Consider the following 25,530-nt stretch of genomic DNA (forward strand, 5'->3'; position numbering starts at 1 on the left):
TGAGATTCATTGGTTGAAATTCGGTAAAATTGAGTTAATAACTGCTGATTGTTTTCCTCTATTACCTATGCTAGTATTCTAGATCAAAGGCAGTATACTGGTCATTGGTATGGATGAAAAAATGCACGTTTATTCTCATTTGAAACTCAGTCGAAAAATTAATGGTTTCCACTCCATTTTGCAGCACCAGAAATCCGACCAGTTTCAAAAGTGTGTTGAAATTTGTTAAACGACCATCTGAGGACTCTGGCACAAGAAATGTTATAAGGACGACTGGTCAATGTATTTCCTATGTCACCTTTGTCAAGAGTTAGCAGCATAAATGTGACAGTAATTGGAGATAAAAAGGAACGTGGTATGCAAAACAACAATGTCAGCTTTGATTATATGCTTGATTGTAGCTTATTCGAAGCTTTACAAACTGCTTATCCAGACTTGCCCTTGTATCATCTCAAGCAGCTGATGGAGTTACTAAAGTTTGGCAAAGTCAGATGTTGGTAAAAAGTCAAATGTTGATAAACAGAAAATGTAAATGAAGTAAATATACATTTTACTTCATTATTTTTATATGTTGAAAGTATGTTTATTGATTATGAAAAATTTAATCAAACTTTTATTATAGTGAAACTGAAAACATTAAAAAAGTAGCCTGGGCATTAATTATGAAGTTCATTTATGCAAAATGCATTACAAATATCATTAAATTCAATATTTTGACTGTGATATTTTTTCAATATTAATATATATTATTTTATTAGTTAAGCGCTGCTGTTTCAAAAAATGAGAAGTGTGGAAATTTTCTTTAAATTCTGTAGAAAAATTAAAAGAATAATTTAATTTTTCAAATATTATACTCTTACAAAACATTATGAAATCCCACAAAAAATAGACTTCGCCTGTAAAAAAGGCGGCAAGTACATAAACCATCTAGCATAAATAATATAGTAAAATTATCCAATTATAAAAATTAGTGAAATCCAAATATTAGGCAAGTGTATTTTTTACCTTAGCAAAAGTTAAATTTTTTGAAAAAAAAAGGAACAAAAAAGTTACTTGCCGGGCCCGTAATGTCCATGTACAGTAAGAAATAGAATTGTGTGTGTGTCTGCGGTTCGGCTAGCTTTACTCTGCATTTTAACATGAAATTTGCTGTACTACGCTATAGCTGAATCTCACACACGATTCAATTTCCCACTGTGCGTGGACATTACGGGCCCGGCAAGTAACTTTTTTGTTCCTTTTTTTTTTCAAAAATTTAACTTTTGCTAAGGTGAAAAAATACACTTACCTAATATTTAGATTTCACTACTTTTTTTAATTTGATAATTTTACTATATTATTTATGCTAGATGGTTTATGTACTTGCCGCCTTTTTTTACAGGCGAAGTCTGTTTTTTGTAGGATAGTATTTACGGCAAACAGACGAAAAATGCGTATCATTTTAAGAAAAAATTGACAAGAATAAAATGTTTTCAAAATTAGCTTAAAAAAATATAAGCATTTTTTTGAAGCGATTTGAGCAATTTTCCGGTTTTGCAAAAACTGTCATTTACAAAACAAAAAGATTAATCAAAACCCGTTGAAAAAATTCATACAGCTTTCTTAAATGATTTTAAGAACTTTTTCCTCTTAGCATTCTGCACACAAGTTCTTCGTTTACGAGGAAAAAATTCATAAATGTATTGGCAAAATTTTTGCGGTTTGGGCGCCACTTTGAAATTACAGAAGCGAAAAATTAATTGTTGAATAATGCATTCTTTAATTTTAGACATTTATTCCACCGGTTGAAACGGTTCCAAATCGATTGCTAAAGGAAAAGTCTTTAAAATTCAATTAAAAAAAAAAAGTGTGGAAATATAATGTTTTTTGTGCTTAAACGATGTATATTCACAATTAACAATATTTTTTAGCAATTTTGGATGCACCATCGAAAATGGCAGATTTCAAACTTTAAAAACATGTACCTTTCAATATTGTCTAACGCTTGTAGCATTAGTTTTGAGCAGTGAAAGACCGGTGCACGGGGAACGGTATTCTCGGCCGAAACGGGTTAAAACGACTGGTCAAAAAATAAAATCGATCGAAACAAAACTTTTTAATGGGAAAAATTAAGCTTAAAAAGAATGTGAAAAAATACAGATAATAAAATGGCTTGCGAGTCCAAAATAAACGTGAAATATATTCTTTTTCTATTGTGTTTAGATTATATTATTTGGTATATTTTAGCATTAAATATTCAATTATGTAGCAAACCCTTATTTATTTCACATTTAAGACATGTCTGACTAGTGCAGGAGATACAGCACGATGGAGCCACCTTCAGGTGGTTCTACCGATGATAGAATAAAAATTGAAAAGTTAATAAAAATTTACACAGTGATCAATAGTATCATCATAAATCTATAGTTCAATTTTTATGAAGCTATACAGCCGTAAAGCTGAGAATTAAATGATTTTATTTTTCTAATTTTATATTGAATCTTATGGAAACTTCGTGTATTATTAAGATTAAAAAAAAATGAATTTTCATTTTTTTTTAAATTTGTAGTGATTGAATAATAAAATATGATAATATTACAGTTTTGAAAGGTATAATTTACAGTACATAACAATTATTAGAGATATATAATTACATACAATTTTTAAGGACGAACGAAACTTAGATGAATTGGCAACGTTGCAGTTGATGTTATATATACAGGGTGGTCCACATAATTCGCCCCAGACCGTGAGAATCCGCTGGAGCCATGTGGTGGGGGGCTACACGTATGATTGGGAGTTGACGGAACGTAGTGAGACGGGGAATCTTCTAACATCACTCCTAGTCTTTCTCTCTCTCTCTCTCTCTCTAACAGCCAATAATCAATCAGTGTTTCAGAGAGAGAGAGAGAGAGAGAGAGAGAGACTAGAATTGACGTTAAAAGATATATTTGCCGTCTCACTGCGTTCCGTCAACTCCCAATCATACGTGTAGCCTCCCACCACATGGCTCCAGTGGACTTTCACTGTCTGGGGCGAATTATGTAGCCCACCCTGTATATATGGGTCATTCTTTGCCAAATCGGCCACATTCTCTACCTACTTCAATTTTTGAGATAAAATAATTTTCAACATATGAAAATTTTCGTTAAAATGCCTATTTTGTAATGCCGTTAGGCGTTTTTGAACTTTCAAAATAGCCGAATCAGAATCAAAGCGGAAATAGAAGGATGCGTATTCTTTTTTTTTTTTTAATATTATGCAACAACTTTTGCATCTGGATTACGAACTTCCTCTCGATAAGCTTTTTTATGTTTCTTTACCTGCCGAATCTAAATCCATTGCGAAAAGTGGGCTAGCACGTAAAAATTGATTTTTTTTCATTTATTAACTTTTTCTTAAAAACTAACGGCTTAAATAAAAATTGCCCTAGAATAAAAATTTCTTAGAATTTTTAAAAAAATTTTGGAGACTTTTCCAACATTTTAATTTGCAATTTTTCAAAAAATAAAAAATTATCTCTATAAATTTTGATAGTATTCTTCATAAAAATCTAAGACATTTTTATTCTACAGCAATTTTTATTTAAACCCTTAATTTTCAAGAAAAAATTAATAAAAATATCAATTTTGACGTGCTAGCTCACTTTACACAATGGATTTAGATTCGGCAGGTAAAGAAACATAAAAAAGCTTATCTAGAGGATGTTCGTAATCCAGATGCAAAAGTTGTTGCATAATATTAAAAAAAAAATATTACTCATCCTTCTATTTCAGCTTTAATTCTGATTCGGCCAATTTGAAAGTTCAAAAACGCCTAACGGCATTAAAAAATAGGAATTTCATCGAAAATTTTCATATATTGAAAATTATTTTATCTCAAAAATTGAAGGAAGCAGAGGGGGGGTTGCCGATTTGGCAAAGAATGTCCTATATATGGGGCGTTCCATGCCAAATCGGACACCCTTAGACTTTGGCATTATTCATCTTTTCAGTAATTTTTTTCCTGCTAGTACACTCTGGGAAATTGAATCGTTCCGAAACGTCAACAGAAATTAAATAGGCCTAAGTTAGCTGGTGGACAATTCTTTTCTACATCGAGCGGCTTATTTGCTATTGTACCGAGCTTCAAGCAATAATCTGAGGGTAATAAACCGACCGAAAATAACGAATCCTTATACACCTGTACTCAAATTGGCAATCAAAAATTCTAATTTTAATATTATTAATTAAACATGTTTTAAATTATTATCAATACATTGCTTTTATTTTTAAGATGAGAAGAAGCCCAAACACGAGACTAATCGGACGATTATTTCTATATTAGATGTATCCTGTAGTTCTTATTTTATTATATTCTAATGATACTTTATTTTCTTTTTTATTTCTTTTATTTAGTAAATTAAGATCCCACAAAAACAAGCTTTGCTTGTAAAAAAAGGACGGCAAGTACATAAGTCGTATCTAGCATGATTAAAATAAGTAATATATAATATTTTAATTAAAAAAAATAGTGAAATCCAAATGTTAGGCAAGTCTAAACTTTTACCATGGCGAACATTGAAATTTGGAAAAAAGTAAATAGTAATACAAAAATTACTTGCCGGGCCCGTTGTATGCAATTGTATTAAATAGCCACATTTTTAACTTACGAGAAGCAACGCTTATATTGCAAGATAGCGACGTACACATGAATATTACGGGCCCGGCAAGTCATTTTTGTATTACTATTTACTTTTTTCCAAATTTCAATGTTCGCCATGGTAAAAGTTTAGATTTGCCTAACATTTGGATGTCACTATTTTTTTTAATTAAAATATTTTATATTACTTATATTAATCATGCTAGATACGGCTTATGTACTTGCCGTCCTTTTTTTACAAGCAAAGCTTGTTTTTGTGGGATTTTATAACGTTTTGTAAGAATATAGGAATTAAAACTAAACAATTATTTTAACTGATTCAATCTAACAAAACATTTTGCAATGCCCTCATCGTTCCATAATATAAAGCTTCAATTCAAAATATTAATTTATTAGTCTATTAAATAAAATACAAAATATTACAATAATGAATTCTTATCATAATTACACATTTTAAAGGTTTTAACATAGTACTCAATGACTGTTTGAATTATATTTCCAACATTTTATATCCAAAATCACCTTAGAGCATTTCGCTTTCAAGAATTTGCTTCTAATTTTAGCCCTATCCACCTTTTTCTTAGGTGTCACTCTCACTATCTACTTTGCATTATGGCTCTTTCTCTGGTAAGCTAGTGCCACTTATATATTCTTTTGATTAATATAAAATGTAAAATATATACCAGGTAATGCAATGGAAGCCTATGTTTTTTAGGTATACTGCTTTCAGTTTCTTGAAGTTACACACCGTATGCTCTATTACATGTGAAATATTGAAATCATGAATTCCTTTCATATTTACATATCTACGTGCTTTTATTATAATTTTCATCAACCATATGAGTTCTAAATCCAAAATTGTATGCCCAAAATCACCTGCAAGCGCTTCACTCTCAAGCTTTTTCTTATGAATTGATTCATTAATTTTCCATCATTTTCATAGCGTCACTCTCAATATCTACTTTGCATTATGACACTTTCTCCAGCCGACTAGTGCCATTTATATTTTATTTTTATTAATGTAAACTAGGAAATACACCAATTCCTGCATTGGATGCCTCTCTTCTTTAGATATATAATTTTCAACTTCCTAAATTTATTCACTGTATGCCCCATCATATGTAAAATATTGCAATCATGAATTCTTTTCATATTTACAGATATATATGATTTTGTTATAATTTTCATCAACTATGTGATTTCTAATTCCAAAATTGTGTACCCAAAATCACCTGCAAGCCCTTCACTCTCAAGGATTTTTTTATAAATTAACTAATATTTATCCATCATTTTCTTGGCTGTTACTCTCAACATCAACAACTTTGAATTATGGCACTTTCTTTAGCCGACTTTAGTGTCATTTATATTTTATTTTCATTATCATAAACTAGAAAATACATAAATTGATGCAATGGAAGCCTCTCTTTTTGAGATATACTGCTTTCATTTTCCCAAATTTATTCATTTTATTTTCTGTCGCATGGAAAATATTAAAATGATTACTTCTTTTCATTGTTTCACTTCTATATAGATGATGTTATCATTATATTTATTATTTAATTGACTTATATATTTCAAAGAGTTTATGCCCAAAACCACCTGCAAGCCTTTCACTATCAAGAATTGGCCTCCAAATTTGTTAATTTCTCCACCTTTACCTTAGATTTAACTATCAACATTAACTTTGCATTATGGCTCTTTCTATGGCAAACTGATATTATTTCTGACTTCTTTCTAGTTAATATTACAGCTCAAGCCTGCACAATGCGACACAATAAACACGTCATTATAATTCAATCTAAAATAAAATCTCATTAAGTACCAAAAAAAATTTTATATATTATATCATAAAATTCAATGTTATACTTATAAGAAATTAAATTTGGATAATTTTTATGGAGATAATAATAATTTATTTCTACTCTGATTAGGGAAGGGTAGATAAATATTTGGTTTTAATACTTTTTTGATATTATAATTGAATGTTAAATAATGATTAGCTAATATTTATATACTTTTATTTAATTGTAGTAATAAGAAAGTTTTATTGTCTCCTGGATAATTGTTTGTATACAGGGTGTAACGAAACGACCGCCTTTTCTCGTAACTGGAGGTTCGGAGTGACAAACTGAGTGCACGTGTAAAATTTCGTTCGAATCGTTCAAGAGGTTTAAAAGTTCTTTCTATTTAAAAATCACCCTTTTTCAGTCCTTTTCGAACGACTTTAACTGCATAATGGAAAGTGGAGAAAGTGAAAAACAATTGATGGGTACTCAGCTAGAATGTAAAAATTATCGATCGCGTGCGGTAATACTTTTGCTATTTAATTCTTTAATCTGGCTATTAGATTAATTTTAAAAATAACAAAATCCTTTACATTACAATTCCAATTCAATTCAGTACAAGCATCATTGACTGATTTGATGGAAAGAGCGAGTTGACGCAATGTAAAGGAAAGTATCAAAAGCTAAGATATCGCGCGAGCGCAATGATAACTTAATAGACAATGCATGAGGGCATTCTCTTTCTACTAACGAAGCTAAAGGGAATGATTCAAAATCAATACATTGATGAAGGAGAAAACTAAACTCACTCATTAAATGTTCTGCAAGTTCCTTTAAATCGAAGTTTTTGATAAAGCTTCAAACTGGCTCCTCGATGATTTCCAAAAAGCACACTATCACTGATTTTGCATTTAAACACTTGTGAATTTAAACAAATTAGGTATTAACCTACGTTTCTTCAAAACACTGGTGAATTTGACACTTTTGAACTGCTTGAAGTAGGGTGATTAAGAGTGGTCGAAACGAATGATTGATTATTCTATCTCTCTGTGTCTCTCTTTTCAGCCTACTTCAAGCAGTTCAAAAAGTGTCAAATTCACCGGTGTTTTGAAGAAATGTAGGTTAGCACCTAATTTGCTTAAATTCGCGAGTTCTTAAATGCAAAATCAATGATAGTGTGCATGCTGGAAATCATCGAGAAGCCAGTTTGAAGCTTTTTCAAAAACTTCGATTTAAAGGAACTTGCAGAACATTTAATGGGTGAGTTTAGTTTTCTCCTTCATCAATGTATTGATTTTGAATCATTCCCTTTAGCTTCGTTAGTAGAAAGAGAATGCCCTCATGCATTGTCTATTAAGTTATCATTGCGCTCGCGCGATATCTTAGCTTTTGATACTTTCCTTTACATTGCGTCAACTCGCTCTTTCCATCAAATCAGTCAATGATGCTTGTACTGAATTGAATTGGAATTGTAATATAAAGGATTTTGTTATTTTTAAAATTAATCTAATAGCCAGATTAAAGAATTAAATAGCAAAAGTATTACCGCACGCGATCGATAATTTTTACATTCTAGCTGGGTGCTCATCAATTGTTTTTCACTTTCTCCACATTCCATTATGCAGTTAAAGTCGTTCGAAAAAGACTGAAAAAGGGTGATTTTTAAATAGAAAGAACTTTTAAACCTCTTGAACGATTCGAACGAAATTTTACACGTGCACTCAGTTTGTCACCCCGAACCTCCAGTTACGAGAAAAGGCGGTCGTTTCGTTACACCCTGTATACATATATGGTTATGTAAAGAATAAACGTTAATACTTATCTTAAAAACTGTTGACTCTGCTACTATTTTATTATATAAGTAACACTCTTTTAGTATGTCCAATAATATTCAAACCTATACAACCTGCCATTTGTCTTTATAATATTTTAAAACCACAACAAACATCATCTACGCACTCTTAAAACGCAGCTGTACAGTATGTGCTATATCCGGTTATTTTTCACCAGTTTTCACCATCCTCACTAAATTCTATAGAGGTGCTACCGCACTCCATACATTTTTTGGCACAAATTGCATACTACCTCCACGTACACAGTGGGAAATTGAATCGTGTGTGGTTCGGCTAGTTTCACTCTGTAATTTAACATGGAAAATGATATACTACACTATAGTTAAAAGCACACACGATTCAATTTCCCACTGTGTACGGTTGCTCCAGAGGTAGAACAAGGTGTCGTCCGAAGTGACACTTATTCCTTCGTTCTCCGTGTCATTCCCCTCATTCCGGGGGTTCCAATTCGGCATAGTTACGATCGGGATCCAGGGACCAATCATTGATTAGGTATGGATCCGCGATCAATAATTCTCGCCGTTCCGGCTAATTACTCCTATGCTTCGCATGCTAGCTGGCTAGCTAGCTCCTGCGTGGTCGTCCTTAGCAGCAAACGACACTATGGCTTCGTGGCTCGGCGGCGGGGCGATGCGGCGCGGGGTCGGCGAGTCGTGGTTCGGGGATAGCGCGGGCAAGGGGGAACGCAGCTAGGCGCGTGAGGCGTCAGCGCGGTAAGGAGAGGCGACGGGACTCGCTACTAGGCGCTCGCGGCGTGAACCGCGGTAAGGGGAAGGATAGAGCGACGCGTAAACATACGCGGACGGTACAATGGGTGCGAGGGAGATAGACTTATGTGGGTTTAGCATGGGTTAGAAAAGGATAGATGGACAACAGTTTTCAAGCTCTTGTTGGAGCAGAGGAATCGGTCTTATAAACTACTAATACAATTTATCATTGGAAATATAATATTTAATTCTAATGAAGCTACAACCTAAAAACATTCGCTCAATCCTCAATCCAGGGCTCGGAACGGCTTGCAACTTTCGGCTGATTTCCAAGCTCTATCCCCTCCACCAAGTCATGTGGGCTCGCAGTCGCTGGTCGTAGCTGGGCGCGTAAAATATAGCCAGGGGCGGCACACGTAATTCTGGAACAAATAAAACACATGGGACCAAATTACTGTTTATCAGCATTAGTATAAAAAATTTACCATTTATTGGTTCAACGTTATTCTAAATATAGTATTACCAAATAATAAGTCGAAAGTGTGTTAAACTAATGTAATTAGTTGATTTTAATAAACATTAAATTTTTTCGATCTATAAAAGAATAGTGCTATGGCCCTGCGTATTGAATTTATAACTATTAAAATTACGCACACACACACAAATTGCAGTATTATTTTCCTTATTGTAGTTCTGCTACTAAAAATAAATATGCGTACGAATACAATAATATTTACCATTTCTTTCGCATGAAAGTTATACCTGGACTTATATACCTATCTGATTTAATGTTGTAGACTGTTTCAAGGATCAAATGACAGATTCTTAATAGATTTCCACATCACCCAGGAGGTACTAATAATGATGCATTTTTTTTTTGTAAGTGGTATCCTCAATAGGTCTAATCCAATGTAATTGCCAACAAGAGAAGTTAAAACTTAATTTGGTTTATATGTTGTGACTGGAGGAACTAACGGAGAAGTATCTATTTCGATGTTAGTTAAATATGTTCTCATAAGAGCAGTCAAAGTGGAATCATTCATGGAAGACCGTAAATCATTCTTGATTTGTTTCATTTTAGAAAACGAACATTCACACAAATAGGTGGATCCAAACATAGAAAATATCCTGAGCCCAAAACTTCTTAGAAAAGGATATTTGTCTTTTGACGAGGTTTTAAAAATTTCTAATGAGTTCTGCAATTTTTTTTTTTAAATAATGCAAAGAAATATCATTTTGTAAGTCGCAAAGATCTTCCCGTAAGGTTACATTTTGCTCCTCAATAGGTACAAAGAAGACATTTTCATATAAAATTAAATCCTTTCTAAGAGCTTGCAAATCTTTAAAACGAGTAGTGAATTCTTCAATAATAGATTGAAGGATTTGTAAATATTTACTTCAAGAATCTGCTCCAAATACTTGCAACTTTAAGAAGCAATTCTATGTCTTTTCAGAAATTTTAGGCGCAAAATTTTTTCTGTTTAAATCTACCTATTTGCGTGAATATGTTTACTTTCGAAACTGAAACAAATTAAAAATGATTTACGATTTTCCATGAATGATTCCAATTTGCCTACTCTTATGAAAACATATTTGACTAACATCGAAATAGATATTTCTTCGTTAGTTCCTCCAGTCACAACATATAAACCAAATTAAGTTTTAACTTCTCTCGTTGGCAATTACATTGGATTAGACCTATTGGGGATACTACTTAAAAAAAAAATGCATCATTAATAGTACCTCCTGGGTGATGTGGAAATCTATTAAGAATCTGTCATTTGATCCTTGAAACAGTCTACAACATTAAAGCAGATAGGTATATAAGTCCAGGTATAACTTTCATGCGAAAGAAATGATAAATATTATTGTATTCGTACGCATATTTATTTTTAGTAGCAGAATTACAATAAGGAAAATAATACTGGAATTTGCGTAATTTTAATAGTTATAAATTCAATACACAGGGCCATAGCACTATTCTTTTATAGATCGAATAAATTTAATGTTTATTAAAACCAAATAATTACATTAGTGTAACACTTTCGACTTATATTATTTTGTAATACTATATTTAAAATGACGTTAAGCCTATAAATGGTACATAATTTATACTAATGTAACATTTTTTTCATATGGAATTTTTTCAGCATAAACAATATTACTATTGCTGATAAACATTAATTTGGTACCACGTGTTTTATCTGAACCAAAATAATTACGTGCGCCGCACCTGGCTTAGGCTTGCGCGCGCAGCTACGACCAGCGATTGCGAGCCCACGTGACTTAGTGGAGGGGATAGAGCTTGGAAATCAGCCGAAAGTTGCAAACCGTTCCGAGCCCTGCCTCAATCATACCATGTCCCAAAAATATTTACTCTCCTTCCGTGGATGGCAATTACAATATCCCTTAAGCGGGTAACTACATTACCATCACACGGGAGGTTCATCTATGCTCACTCACTCACTTACAAGCATAGTCAAGGGGACGGGAGGCACTAAGGGGGAGACAAGAGAACTAAAAAATATGTACGTTTCTGTAACGTGTTTCCACCACGTTACAATATATGCAGGGTCTTTTCCTAACGGCGGGACATAGGAGATTTCGTGTTATTTGACTATACTACTTTTTACTATAGTCAAATTACTATTTTCCGTTTAATTTAAGTATTAATCGAAGTCACCAAGATTAATTAAGTAAAATGATATTTATAATAAATAATAGAAGCAATTAAACTAAAGTAACCATTAAAACTTAACTATCTACGCTTTTATTAATTATATTAATGTATAGTAAGTGCTTCAATGCTATAGTCAAATAACACAATCCTATGTCCCGCCGTTAGGAAAAGACCCTGTATATATATATATTTATATATATAGTTATTTTTAAATATAAAAATTGGAAAAATATTAAATATTATTTCCTACGATTTTTACTGTAAGCCTTAATTTATAAAGAAAATTTATTGTAAGTACTTTTTTGTGATTTCTAAATATTAATTTAAGAAATATTTGTGACATTTATTATATTTACTTTCTCGGTAAACTTCTACCGACGCCTATCACGGTCGGCGTTAAGTTAACGATAGAATTCGGTAGCGACCGCCATTTTTAACGACAATTATCGAAAACTTTGTGTTACAGAATCGCTCTTAGCGATATCTCTCGGTAACTCGATTCAATTACCGAAAGTTGTCGATAACTAGTTACTGAATCCATATTGACGGAAGTTACAGAATCGCTCTTTTCGTTACTGCAAGCGACAACTATCGGTAGTTAGCGATACCGACAATCATCGCTGGGAAGTTACAGAATCCCAGCACTGGAAAGCATAGGTGTGATTTGGACTTCAGGCAACATTGGCTTTAGAAGAAGAGCGACTGCCGCTAACCGTGACATTTTTACGTGTTATCCGTGTGAAGTGGTGCTGCGTTTACCCAAAAACTCAAAGCAAATAAAAATGCTTTTCCAAAATTGATTTTTAATTTTTATAAAATGGTCAAATGTAGCCATTAATTAATTAGATTTGGTAATAAATACAAAAAATGCGTTTTATTATAACAAATGAGTTGAGGTAAAATAATCCAATGTTTTTATATTAATCTGTTAACAAATGCATTTTTTTATTTATTATTGAGTCCAATAAGTTAATGATTATTAAAAAAAAAATTCCTTGTAATGAAAAAAAAAATGAAAAAATTTTAAACTTCACCAAGGCTCGAACCCACTCGAACCCGAGCCCACCGCATGACAAACGGCAACCTTACCGCCTGCGCTACAGCGCTCACTTGATGTACCAAGAGCAAAACAGCCTTTTAAAGACTGACTACAATTCTTTCATTAACTCGTCATAAATGATCAAGAATTGACTGTAATAATAAATACATTTATATACATAGCATTATTGCACTAAATTTATTATGTTTTTAATTTGAAGCATACATTTTGCATACAGATACGATAGTTTACAGTACTCTAAATACATTAAGCTGTTCATATGCTCCACTGTCATAAATTAATTAAATAATATTATAATATATGTTACACGTGTAATGGCATAATTTATTATAGATGAGAATATGAATTGTTTAATGTATTTAGAGTACTGAATGGTTACCCTTAAATTATCATATCTTTATGCAAAATGTATGCTTCAAATTAAAAACAATAAATTTAGTACAATAATGCTATGTAGATAAATGTATTTATTATTACAGCTAATTCTTGATCATTTATGACGAATTAATGAAAAAATTGTAGTCTGTCTTTAAAAGGCTGTTTTGCTCTTGGTACATCAAGTGAACGCTGTAGCGCAGGCGGTAAGGTTGCGGTTTGTCATTCGGTGGGCTCGGGTTCGAGTCTTGGTAAAGTTTAAAATTTTTTCGTTTTTTTTTTCATTACAAGGAATTTTTTTTTTTAATAACCATTAACTTATTGGACTCAATAATAAATAAAAAAATGCATTTGTTAACAGATTAATATAAAAACATTAAATTTATTTTACCTCAACTCATTTGTTATAATAAAACGCATTTTTTGTATTTATTACCAAATCTAATTAATTAATGGCTACATTTGACCATTTTATAAAAATTAAAAATTAATTTAGGAAAAGCATTTTTATTTTATTTATTTACTTATACCATAAGTACATCAGCTGTCAGATAGATCAAAGCTGTCACTACTCCTTATTTCTTTATTACACTTTATTTTTCAGAATACTAACATTTGTCGTCGTTCACGCCGTTCACGGTGACAGGCTGGGAATATAATATATATAATTTTTGATATATTACGTTCTGCATTTAAGATGGCGACTGACGTATTTCCGCTGGCAGTATATTTTGTACAGTCTGCATTCCTTATATCAAAATTCACTTACTATAGAGCGTAGTACTATTCAAGATAGCGGACTTGGCAACCTTGATAAACACTTCTCTACACCAAAATGGCGGATGGGTCTCATTTTCCGTATTCATCTATTGGTAACGGACCATTTCATGTTGGCATTACATGATATTGACCAATCAACGCTCTCAGATATCATCATCCGGAGCGCTATAGTCAACGGACACGAATCTTCTATATGCTGCCATTAGAGAAAGAGACCTTGTATAGCTAAATTAGTTTTTCAAAACAATATTCCATATTTTTAGGTATATTTGTTTGTTTTTGGTTTCAATTTACTCATACAACTCTTCTTTAGAGCGTTACAAAGCCTCGTTTTAAATATTATTATGAATAACAAAAATATAAGTATTTATAATTTTTATGAAATTTGTTTTTATAATTTTAAGAAGCCGACTTTGTAGCGCCCTTCAACACAGTGAAAAGCAGTGATCGCATATTTCCACCTAGAGTAACTTTTCACACATACAATCGCCGTATCCGTGTGAAGTGACAACATTTGTCTCATCACACGGAAACGGCGGCTTGTATGTATGAATAGTTACTCTGGGTGGAAATACGCGATCATTGGTCAAACGAGTAATGTTAGTCTTAGAACGTTCATATTCCTAATAGTTTGGAAGATAAACTTGAATAGACTTTGAGTCGCTCGATACATCCCCTTAACGACTTCTTTCAAGAGAAAATTGCAAGAAAAGTACGGAATATCAAAATCGTCTTTAATAGCTGCTACAAATGCGCATGCGAGCAATAAGTTTGCCAACAGCGTATCAATGATTTTACGTTCAATTCAAACAAACTGAGCAGGATAAATGAATGACAAAAAATGATCTTACTCTGAAACATAACGTAAGTAGCTGGAGCGGCGTTGCCATTTTTACAGCGGCAGGAATATCACGTTTACGCGAGGTGCCCCAGAGTGTAACAAATAATTTTTTGCTATCTCTTTTTATTTACTTTTCAGAGATTTTTTACTCTTCCTCTTACACGCTACTATCATGGATATTCTTATAAAAAAATAGCAATGAGCATTGCGCAATACATTCACCCACAGTACCCCGCACTTTATACGACACCAAACGCAATCCCACCTTAATGATACCTCATGATATGAGTATAATCTAAGGAACAAATTAGTTCGCATCTGTGTCTATTCTTGCAATCATGTAAGTTTGTATTATGAGGACAATATGAAGACAAAACGACAAGATTTTTATATCTGGGTGGTTGACATTCTTGTAGATTCACCATTATTTTAATAATTTGATGAGACAGCTTTTAATTGTTAACTATAGATAAAATTGTTAACTGTCTCATCAATTTATTAAGATAATGGTGAACCTAAAAGAATGTCAACCAATATTTATTAGATGCATGCATGTTTTCGGATTAAAGATAGTAAATAATACACGTAAGTTTACTGAGAACCGTTCAAACGAAAAGCTCGGTAAATTCGGTACTCAGAATAATAAATGATAATCTCAGCTGAAATACCATAATAAAAAATCAATATCAGCTAAGAATTCAGCATTTTGTTTAGTATGGCGTAGCCGATTTAATTGTTATTTATTAACCAGATTGATCCTCCTTCCATCCCCCGATTGAACCACCCTATTAACCGAGCCAATAAGAAAACAGCGGTTTCCGAAATTTCAACTATCGATAACTTTTTAACCTTTAGAACGCCGGGATTTTGACAACATTTTTACCCTTTGAAAAGCAGCAATATTGATTTATATTTATTTATGTTAAGCCCCAAAAACAGCGATCTGAAATAGCGTCTTATATAAGACTTTCCGGCGGCTAACATTGGAGAAAATTTAAAATTAATTTGTATATAGGAGTTTTCGGGAGTGAAGAAGACGATAATAATAATATTTTTTATTTCTACCCCTAGAAACTACCCTTTTTGCACAGGGACTGTTTTTTTTATTTTCTTATGAATATCATTATTATGGTATTTGCAATTTTGTGTGATATACATAGAAGCATGGTGTAAGCAGAGTGTTTCATGACATACGTCGCATTCAAATCTGGAACGGCGTTTTTTATTCGATATTGAACAAAGTTTACACACACGTTAGAGAACCTTTGATGAATCTTCACTGGTAATTGGAACAGCAAAATGTCGACCAGTCAATCGTAGATTGCTTGATTGGATGGAAGATGAATGACGAGATTGGAATCAATACCGAGCATATTCCTTACTACTTCCAATCGAAATTTTGGAAAAGAAAGTGGAATGTCCGCTCCCTGATTATATAATGTGTGAGCATTTGCCAGAGATAGATCTACCAAATGGAAGAAAAATTTTCTATACCACTTCATGGACTTTCTAGCGGTTTCAGTCAAAGACAATTGCCTATCTATATTGTCGACTGCCCCCATGTTCTGATTATATTCTAAAATGCACGTAGGTTTTATGATATTTTTCCTAGTTTTCCAATCTTTTTTGACGGTACAGCTAAATCCAAGTTATTCACGGTAGTTATCATATAAACCTCTTTCTTGTCCATCCACTTCAAAATAAGCCACACATCATTGTGAGCAACTTCTACTTGACCTTTGTTCAATTTGGCATTCAATTTCGGTACGCTTTTCCGATTTTTTCTAAGTGTACCACATATTCCTGTATCCTTATCATGTAAGAATTCAGCTAATTGAGGAGATGAATATCAATTATTAGTATATATTATATGGCCATTGTGAAAATACGGCTCAAGGAAATGAGCTATTATATCTCCGGAAATCCCGAAACCACATTTTTTAAAATCAGTAGTATAACTTGTGCATACTATGAAATCAATTAGAAATCCAGATTTGCAATCAAAAAGTTCAAACACTTCGATTGCAAGCGGTTCCTTTTCAAAGGAAGATATTGCTTGAACATTAGTCGTCCTTTCCACAATACTAAGCTTTCGTCAATGCATAAATTCTTCCCCGGAGATATAGTACGTGAAAATTTGACTTGAAAATCATCGATTACAGGTTTCATTTTTTTCAATGGATGATTTCCCAATTCTTCGTTATTTGCGAAATGCAAAAACCGCAGGAATTGTAAATACCTATTTCGACATATTACAGTGTTGAAAATGGGAGTTGATAATTAAGGATCTGTACTCCAATAGTTTTCCAATTTACTCTTTCGAACATGACCCATATTGATCGTAAGAGCTAAGAAAACTCGCAGCTCATTGACCGTCACTGGTTCCCAAGCCTTCATATTGAAACGACAAGGTTCAGGGTTTTGTTCCTGATATAAATTCGTTTGAGATTTGATCATTTCGAAGAGAGAATGGTCTAAAAAGAGCTCAAAATAATCAAGAGGTAAGTTGCAACATCTGACAGAATTATGAACCTGAAATGAGCCGGTGAAATCCTTTATTGAAGGATAAAAGAATCTATCATATTTGATATCAGAAAAGTATGTACCCGTATCATAAACATCATCATTGATCTCTATTATAGCCTGCTCACACACACATCATCAGAAGAATCTGGCTTTGATTCGTTACTAGACCAAATTATGGTTTCTTCAGTGTTAGCCATTATTTTTAGGAATAAACGTATAAAGTAAATTAGTACTAAGCTAGTAGTAGCCGATAGCCGATATAAAATATTTAGATAAAAGATCTAAACGTAAAGCATAAAGCAAGTAGAGATGATTTTGGAGCACAAGTAGTATTAGCGCAGAAGACATTACCAGCGAGAAGAGTTATGCAACAATGGCCATCTGTTAGCCAAATATGAAATTACTTCAAAGGGGTACTAACTGAATGTCCCAGGAACCCCATGCATGCAAGTAAACATTTTTCGTGACCGTTTTATATCAGACTTTCCGACGCTCCAAAGGTTAATTAACCGTTTTGAGTCCAGCGAAGCGCTATCGCGCTTCACTTGTCGTATGCCAAAAATACAGCGCAGCGCGATAGCGCTTTTCTTGTTTTATATCGATAATGCGAAGATGCTGCTGTTGGTTATTATACTTTACGCATTTATTGAGAGCAGTTGTAGAGATATCAGTAGCATTTTTTATTTATTTAAATTAGTTGTGACTTTTGACAATATAAGAATTAAAATAATATACAGTGGTAAGTAGTAATGGTAAGTATTAATGCAGAGAGCCTGTGAATTGTAGTACGGTAGAAAAAATGGGCCAAAGTAAAAAGATAGATAATGCATATATTTGTTGATCAAAATTACTTGTTACATAACAATTAGTGTTAATTATAACCATTTTCATTGTTTCACCCCAAAAAATACTACGCATTTCATCCCGAACTTTTAGTATATGCATAAGAAAATGCTGCCGCACTCAAACGGTTAAGGGATGTAGAAAAAAAATTTATAAAAGTTTTCTGCTCAGAATTGGTTTCCTTATCGAGGGTTTTCGGGTCAGCATGGATTTCTGAAATACCCTGTATAGTAAAAGGATTGATAAATGTTTAGATGGACCACGATCCAAGGAATCCAGCGTACATAGCAACTCAAGGACCAACTCGGGATACAGCAGCAGATTTCTGGCAACTCGTGTGGGAACAGGGAAGCGTGGTGATTGTTATACTGACCAGGCTGAGCGAAGATGGACGTGCCATGTGTTATCGATATTGGCCGCAGGAGGACTCTGAGCACTACCATATCTACGAGGTCCACCATGTGAGCGAGCACTTCTGGTGCGATGACTATTTGGTACGGTCGTTTTACTTGAAGAATCTCAGAACTGGCGAGACGCGTACCGTCACTCAGTTTCACTTCTTGTCTTGGCCAGAAAACGGAGTACCCCAGTCCACCAAAGCTCTCCTGGAATTTCGCAGGTTCTCCTCCTTATATTTCCGCTTCTAGACGTGTTTAAGAGTAAGGTCTATACCGACATTACAGAGTGGTTCCACCTGAAATCTTAGTTTCTAAACAACAGCGTTGTTTATAGACCGATTTTCAAATTTGTGATAATTTTGTAATCGGCAGAATAACAGCTTTGGGATAAAACAAAGAAATATTCAAAAATTACAAAAAAAAATATATAAAAATTTATTAATAAATATTAAAATTTTAATTCAGCAAAAATTGTAAGATTTCGCTGTTTTATCCCAAAGGTGTTACTTCGCTGATTGTAAAATGCCTGCAAAATCGAAATTCGGTTCACTAATAACGCTATAATTTGAAAACTAGTAATTTTGATTGAAATTTGTCCAAAGAGACGTAATATCGGTAAAACAGAACACTTTGTCTAATATCATTTTTACCCAAAACTGGGGGCTGTAAATTCACAATTTTGTAAAGAAAAGCATTCAAAGCAAAATACAGGTCCGAATATATAAACGAAACTTAAGCTTAGCATCATCTTAGTTAGGATCAGTTGTCTCACTTTAACCTTCAATACAGTGCTAAGCTCGGTCTTCGTCTTAATTAATTTCTAAGCTAAAATTCGAGCTTAGTTTGGTTTATAAATTCGAGCCACAGCTTCCCAGAATTATTATTGCATACACTATTTGAGAATGCTACAGCTAATGCTACAAGGAGAGCAATGCCTCGTTCATTACACATTCAGCTAAAACAACAACAAAGACGTTCAGACTAATTTAGATGCAAAAAATGTATGAATCTAACAGAGCGACGTTTGAAAAAGGATAAACGTAGTAATTTCTGTTTCCTATTATTTCTAGCAACAAATCTCAAATATATGAAACGAAATCAAGAAGATATAATTATAAAGATCGATGTAGATGTTGTAATATAGATTTTAGCTTATAAGAATAGAATTTACTCTGTTTTGATTGCTCGGTTGATGATAGAGAGAGTCGACGCAAGCCGTAGTACCTCTTTCCTTTTCCAACCAACAATCGGTAATATTCAAATAATTTTTGTAGCCAAACTATCAGTCGAATCAATTTCGTTGTTGGTTTAGTTGATAGTGTTACAAATGCGGGGTCTCTATAATTTTTCTAGATTTTCCCAATAAATAATGAACCTGTACTACGCGCGAAATTAATACAACGCTGCTTTGGTCGCTCCCCTTTCCTTCCCGTTAAGCGTTTACGCCAGCGTGAAACCGAGCATCTGGGCTATTGCGCGTTATGAGGTAAAGGGAGTGCTCCGCTCGCTAGCGGGCGAGACGGAAGGAGACGCGAGGGGAATGCACGTTTTGGAAAACGAATTTTCATACTACGGGCTTATTTAAAGGGAAAAATCTGAAAAAATCGGACATGTTCCTCTTTAGACGGACTATTGGATGAAACAAAGATATTCTCGATCGGACTAATAGTTTTGCTGCAAAAAATGTTAAAATCGGAAAGAGTGTTGATTGCAGAAGGACAGGCATAATACGACATGCGTTGTACTCTTTCTGTTTTCAGTTGAGTATTGAAAACACGTAAAAGTATAATGTTATAGGCTAATATCTATACAGCAGCATCTATACTTTAATCTTTTTATCATTATAACTTCTTATATAGTTGAATGTATTTGAGATTTTTTGCTAGAAAAATAGGAAGCAGAAATCAGTACGTTTATCCTTTTCCAAACGTCTCTCTGTTAGATTCATACATTTTTTGCATCTAAATTATTAGTCCAAGCGTCTTTGTTGTTTTTTTAACTGAATGTGTAATGAACGAGGCATCGCTCTCCTTGTAGCATCAGCTTCAGAGTTCAGTATTCTCAAATAGTGGGTAGTATACCATATGGCCGAAAGGCATTATGACCAAAAGGCATTGGGCGTTTTCCAACTAACGCAAAAATCGACACAGTGAGACATAAATGGTATATTATCTGTGACGCCAATTATATATTTGTGTCTCACTGTGTCGATTTTTGCGTTAGTTAGAAAACGCCCATTATGACCGAAAATATTATGGCCGATAAACATTATAGCCGAAAAACACTATATTCAGATCAATGAAAATCTGTCGCAAGCTTCTTACCGACAGTATAACATCATAGCTGTTGCTACAGATTTTCAATGGTAAAGTAGATTACCAAATGATAAAATTGAAAGATCGAACGAACTTCGCGAAGCGAAGCTCTTTCGATCGTAATTATATGAAAGCCTCGTACGAGATGATTACAACGTAGTACCATTCTGTCCCCGCTAGGTGCCGCAACTTTCAGAAAAAGAAAAATGTTAAAATTCCTATATTATACCTTACTATACTATACCTACATGATATCTCTCCAGCGCCATTTTCCTCATTCTTTAGCGCCATACCTAAAAAAATCGCAAACCTCCAACTCCCCTTATACAGGGATGGGTACTTATATTAAAAAATTGGGTGGGGTTGTAATCACCTTGTACGAGGCTTTCACATAATTACGATCGAAAGAGCTTCACTTCGCGAAACTCGTTCGATCTTCCAATTATATTTCAAGCCTCGTACTTCGAGATTACAACGTAGATGTTAAGAGCTAGCGATTTTTCTCCCTATTACTATATTAACTCTCTCTGTTTTCCCCCCTTTTATTTTTATGTAAAAAACAAAAACAATAAAATTACGAAGGAAACTAAAATATATTTCTCCAATAGCGATACATGCACTCTGTATGCTTAACATAAAAATAAAGTATTTTTCAATTACAAAAAATATAACTATCTGTTCTCTTTAAACATTATCTAGACCCAGTATTGATGAAACGAATCTCTTATTACTATATGCTCCAACCGGTCTGTTATAAAACTTTTGGAAGATTTGAGAATTCCCAGACCATCCTGCAGATTTTCTAATTATTTCAATATCTACTCCTCTAGCATGTGCTTGTGAAGTCGAAGCATGCCTAGTTGAATGTGCCTTGAAAAACGAAGTGTCTATCCCACATTTTGTTAAAGTGGTCTTCAACCACCTGCTTATAGATTGAGATGTGATGCCTGTCTGAATGGTCTTTTGTAAGTGATGAATAGCTTCTCTATATCTCCTCTTAATTCCTTGGTGTTTTCCAAATATTCAAAAATAGTATTGGCCACGCATAGCTTCGGATTGGCCACAAAGTAAGGAAATATCCACAAAGGTTGTTGATTATCTGGCCTTGAGGCTTTTAACAAATCCGATGCCTTAATAATCATTTCCTTATCGTTGAAACTAATATCTTTAATATTAATCGCTGCAAATGTCTGTACTCGATGGCCTGTAGCTAAAGCCAACAACATTACCGCCTTTTCTGTCAAACTCTGGAGCGAAAACACATCTGAAGATATCCAGTCCTGCAGCTTGTTAAGTACTAAGGATACATACCACACATATTCATACTTGGGTCTATTAGGTCTCAACCTATAAATGCCCTTCATAAACCGCGATAGTAGCTTATTATCCGACAGACCTTCCTTACAAATAAATGAAATTGCTGCTCGATGTGTGTTTAATACCCCATAAAACGATCCTTTTGTAAATTCTTCAGTAAGAAAGTCTAAAACCTTAAAAATGGTGGTCTTAAATGGGTCCAGTTTTTGTTTATCACAAAACTTCTTCCATTTCTCCAGACTGGAATTATATTGCTTTCTTGTTCCTATTGCCAATGATGCCAATAATATTTCTATAGTACCATCTTGGACACGGTCATCTATGAAACCTTGCTTGATACCTTCGCGACAATTAACGACATTTTGTCCGGTAATAGATGGATCTCCAATCTAGAAGGAGATATTAACATTAGTTTATCAGGATGCCAAATTAAATATTCCTTCCTTAAGGATAATAATACTGGATATTAATTCTGGCCCGGCCAGTTAGGCACCACTATAATTCCCTCTGCTTCATCCATTATTACCTTCATTAAGGTTCTAAGTATCATAGAAAACTGTAGGAACGCATAAAAATACCACTCTCTCCAGGATATGGTGAACGCATCTATTGATATACCTTCTTTTTCTTGTTGCCATGAACTAAACCGAGCACATTATGAATTACTACTAGACGCAAACAGATCTATATCTGGTAATCCAAACTTATTAACTAAATCCTCAAAATATGTGTCTGCTAGTTCCCATTCCGTGTCTAAATTAGAAATTCTAGATAATTCAACTGCTCCCACATTTTCCTTCGACGGAATATACGAAGCAAATAGCCAAACATTATTCTGTTCTGCCCATTTCCAATTCCTTCAGGCCAGACTGTGTTAAGATGCTTAAAACGTACACCTCCCATTTTATTCACATACGAAATGGCCGTAGTATTGTCCACCCTTAAAAGTATGCTTTTATTATGCAAAAACGGAGCAAAAGACGTCAAAGCCTTATAAATCGCTAAAAGCTCAAGCCAATTTATAAGATTAACACTTTCTTCCTCTGACCAGAAGCCATGTATACGATTTTTATTCAATACTGCTCCCCATCCAGAGGTAGAAGCATCTGTAAAGATCACCCCGTCAAAACTGTCTTTTAATTCTTGGCTTGGTATATATTATTTTCCCACCATATTAAGTCCTCCTTAACTTCAGCAAATAATTTCATTCTGGAATCATAGCTCTCATTATTACTCTTTAGTTCTAAAAATTTTTCTCTTTCCATGCTTTTTATGTATAGCCAAGCTTACCTTACCGCTTGACAAGCTGCGACCAAAACTCCCAATAAATGAGCAAAATCCCTTATATAACAAAACTCTTTTCTTGCAAAGTCTCTAACCATAACTATAATACTTTACTTCTTTCCTTTAGGTAATTCTATAGTCATTGATAAAGAATCTAGTATAAATCCTAAAAACTTGCATCTCGATGATGGGAGGGTCGTGCACTTCTTATTATTGATTATGAAGCCTAAGGATTTCAACAGCCTACGTGTTTCTTCAATATTTCTGGTACAAGAGGTTTTATTCTTCCCTAAGCACAGTATATCATCCAAATATATTACGGATAAAAAACCCCTCTCCCTAAGATGAGAAAGTACCGGTTTCATTATCTTCGTGAATACATATGGCGCTGAACATAGCCCAAATGACAAACAAACAAACTCATATGTAACCCCTTGAAATACAAATCTAAAGTATTTCCTTGACTCCCTGTGTATCGGGACCAAATAGTATGCGTCTTCTAAATCCAGTGAGCCCATAAAATAATCTATAGCCATTAATCTTATTGCAGCTATAATATCTTCCATCTTGAAATGGTCCACTTGCATAAAACTATTTAATTTTTTAAGGTTAAGGATGAATCTACATCCACCACTAGATTTTGGTATTACATAATACTTAGATAAAAATTGATCTTCACGAGGCCTACAACTTACTACTGCTCCCTTCTCAATTAAGCCCTGTAGAGCTGAATTAATTTCCTTTGTCTCTGAGTCTGACCTTACATATTCGATAAACTCATTATTACCCCAGACTTCTTTTTTGAATACTAATCTGTATCCCTTAATACATTTTAAAATAAGTGGGTCAGATGTAATGTCTTTCCTTTAAGTTATACGTCAATTTTTCTATGGCCTTAGTCTCTTTAACACTCTCCATCAGATTAGAACCCAACAGCTAGTCATCCGATTTTTTATCTAATAACAATGATTTTACATTCTTATTTAAACTTGGAATAATAAAAGCCTTCCTGGCTTTGCCCAGCTCATTGTGCAGATTACACAAAAGCTTTCCAGCATCTCCTAAACGCTTTAAAAAGATTAACTTATCCAACTGATCATCCTCTTTAAGTAGTAAGGTAATTGCTGCCCCCAAACTGGATAACGATGATCCTATTGAATTTTGCTGATCATAAAAATACCTGTCCTTCCTTAACGAGGAGTCTTTCAATACAGCCACAATTTCCTTGTTTAACTTTGGCGCTTGAAAAGGAACTAACCTTTCATACTTGTTGAAAAGTTCAATCTTTTCTTGTTCAGGTATGCCTGATCCAACCCGAAAATACCATCTCTTTTTTAAGGACTCATGGAGATCTATTTTTATAGAACTTGATTTGGTCAGATCTTTTCCCAAAATTTTGAGAATATCTTCATCCAAGCAATCAAACTCATTTGCTTCATCGCCTGCTTCTTCATTTTCCAAACCTAGTATATTATCAAAGTCCCATATAACTGCCGGACTGTTCTCTTTGATTTCATTTTCCCCTATAATCGGAAAAAACAAAGGATATTAATACTTGTCTGAACTTGACGAGATACTTGTTCTAGTACGTCAGCAGATAATGTCTTTCTCGTCTGAATATGTCTAGCCACTCGTTCTAGCACCTCAGCAAAATTATCAAAGACAATATTTATATGCTTACCGCATAAACTTTCTGAAGCCTGATCATCAAGATGATCCGCCATATTCGGTTCCCGCTCCTGAGAGCTTACCGATTCTAGAAATTCTTTCGAAATTTCTAGCCTAGCCAACTTCCTCTTTAATTTGCTGTATTTCTCGAGGAGTTTTGTATCGTCCTCCAAGACTGAACTTTGTCTTTTTTTGGACATTTTGTTAACAACCAAAAATTTACATTGCACTAATAAAAAAAAATATACTTCCTTGCACCTAGCGCAACAAAATGAGAATGAAGAAAATGGCGCTGGAGAAATATCATGTAGGTATAGTATAGTAAGGTATAATATAGGAATTTTAACGTTTTTCTTTCTCTGAAAGTTGCGGCATCTAGCGGGGACAGAATGGTACTACGTTGTAATCTCGAAGTACGAGGCTTGAAATTATGGACGTGTACGTTCGTGATCCGATCCAGATCACGATCCAACCTAGCC

General features: G+C 33.8%; 1 protein-coding gene across 1 annotated transcript in view; it reads left to right on the forward strand.

Moving 5' to 3' along the window:
• IA-2 (tyrosine phosphatase IA-2) overlaps window positions 1-25,530 on the forward strand; it is a 251,237-nt gene that overhangs the window by 191,069 nt on the left and 34,638 nt on the right. The window contains exon 15 of the mRNA XM_066733157.1: window positions 18,324-18,688. Within this exon, the coding sequence (XP_066589254.1) occupies window positions 18,324-18,688 (365 nt within the window). The remainder of the gene's footprint in view (window positions 1-18,323; window positions 18,689-25,530) is intronic.

The sequence above is a fragment of the Prorops nasuta genome, unplaced genomic scaffold, assembly GCF_024137725.1.
Source record: "Prorops nasuta isolate Cenicafe-Biocafe unplaced genomic scaffold, Cenicafe_Pnas_1.2 PNAS00010, whole genome shotgun sequence".
NCBI classification, from domain to species: Eukaryota; Metazoa; Arthropoda; class Insecta; order Hymenoptera; family Bethylidae; genus Prorops; species Prorops nasuta.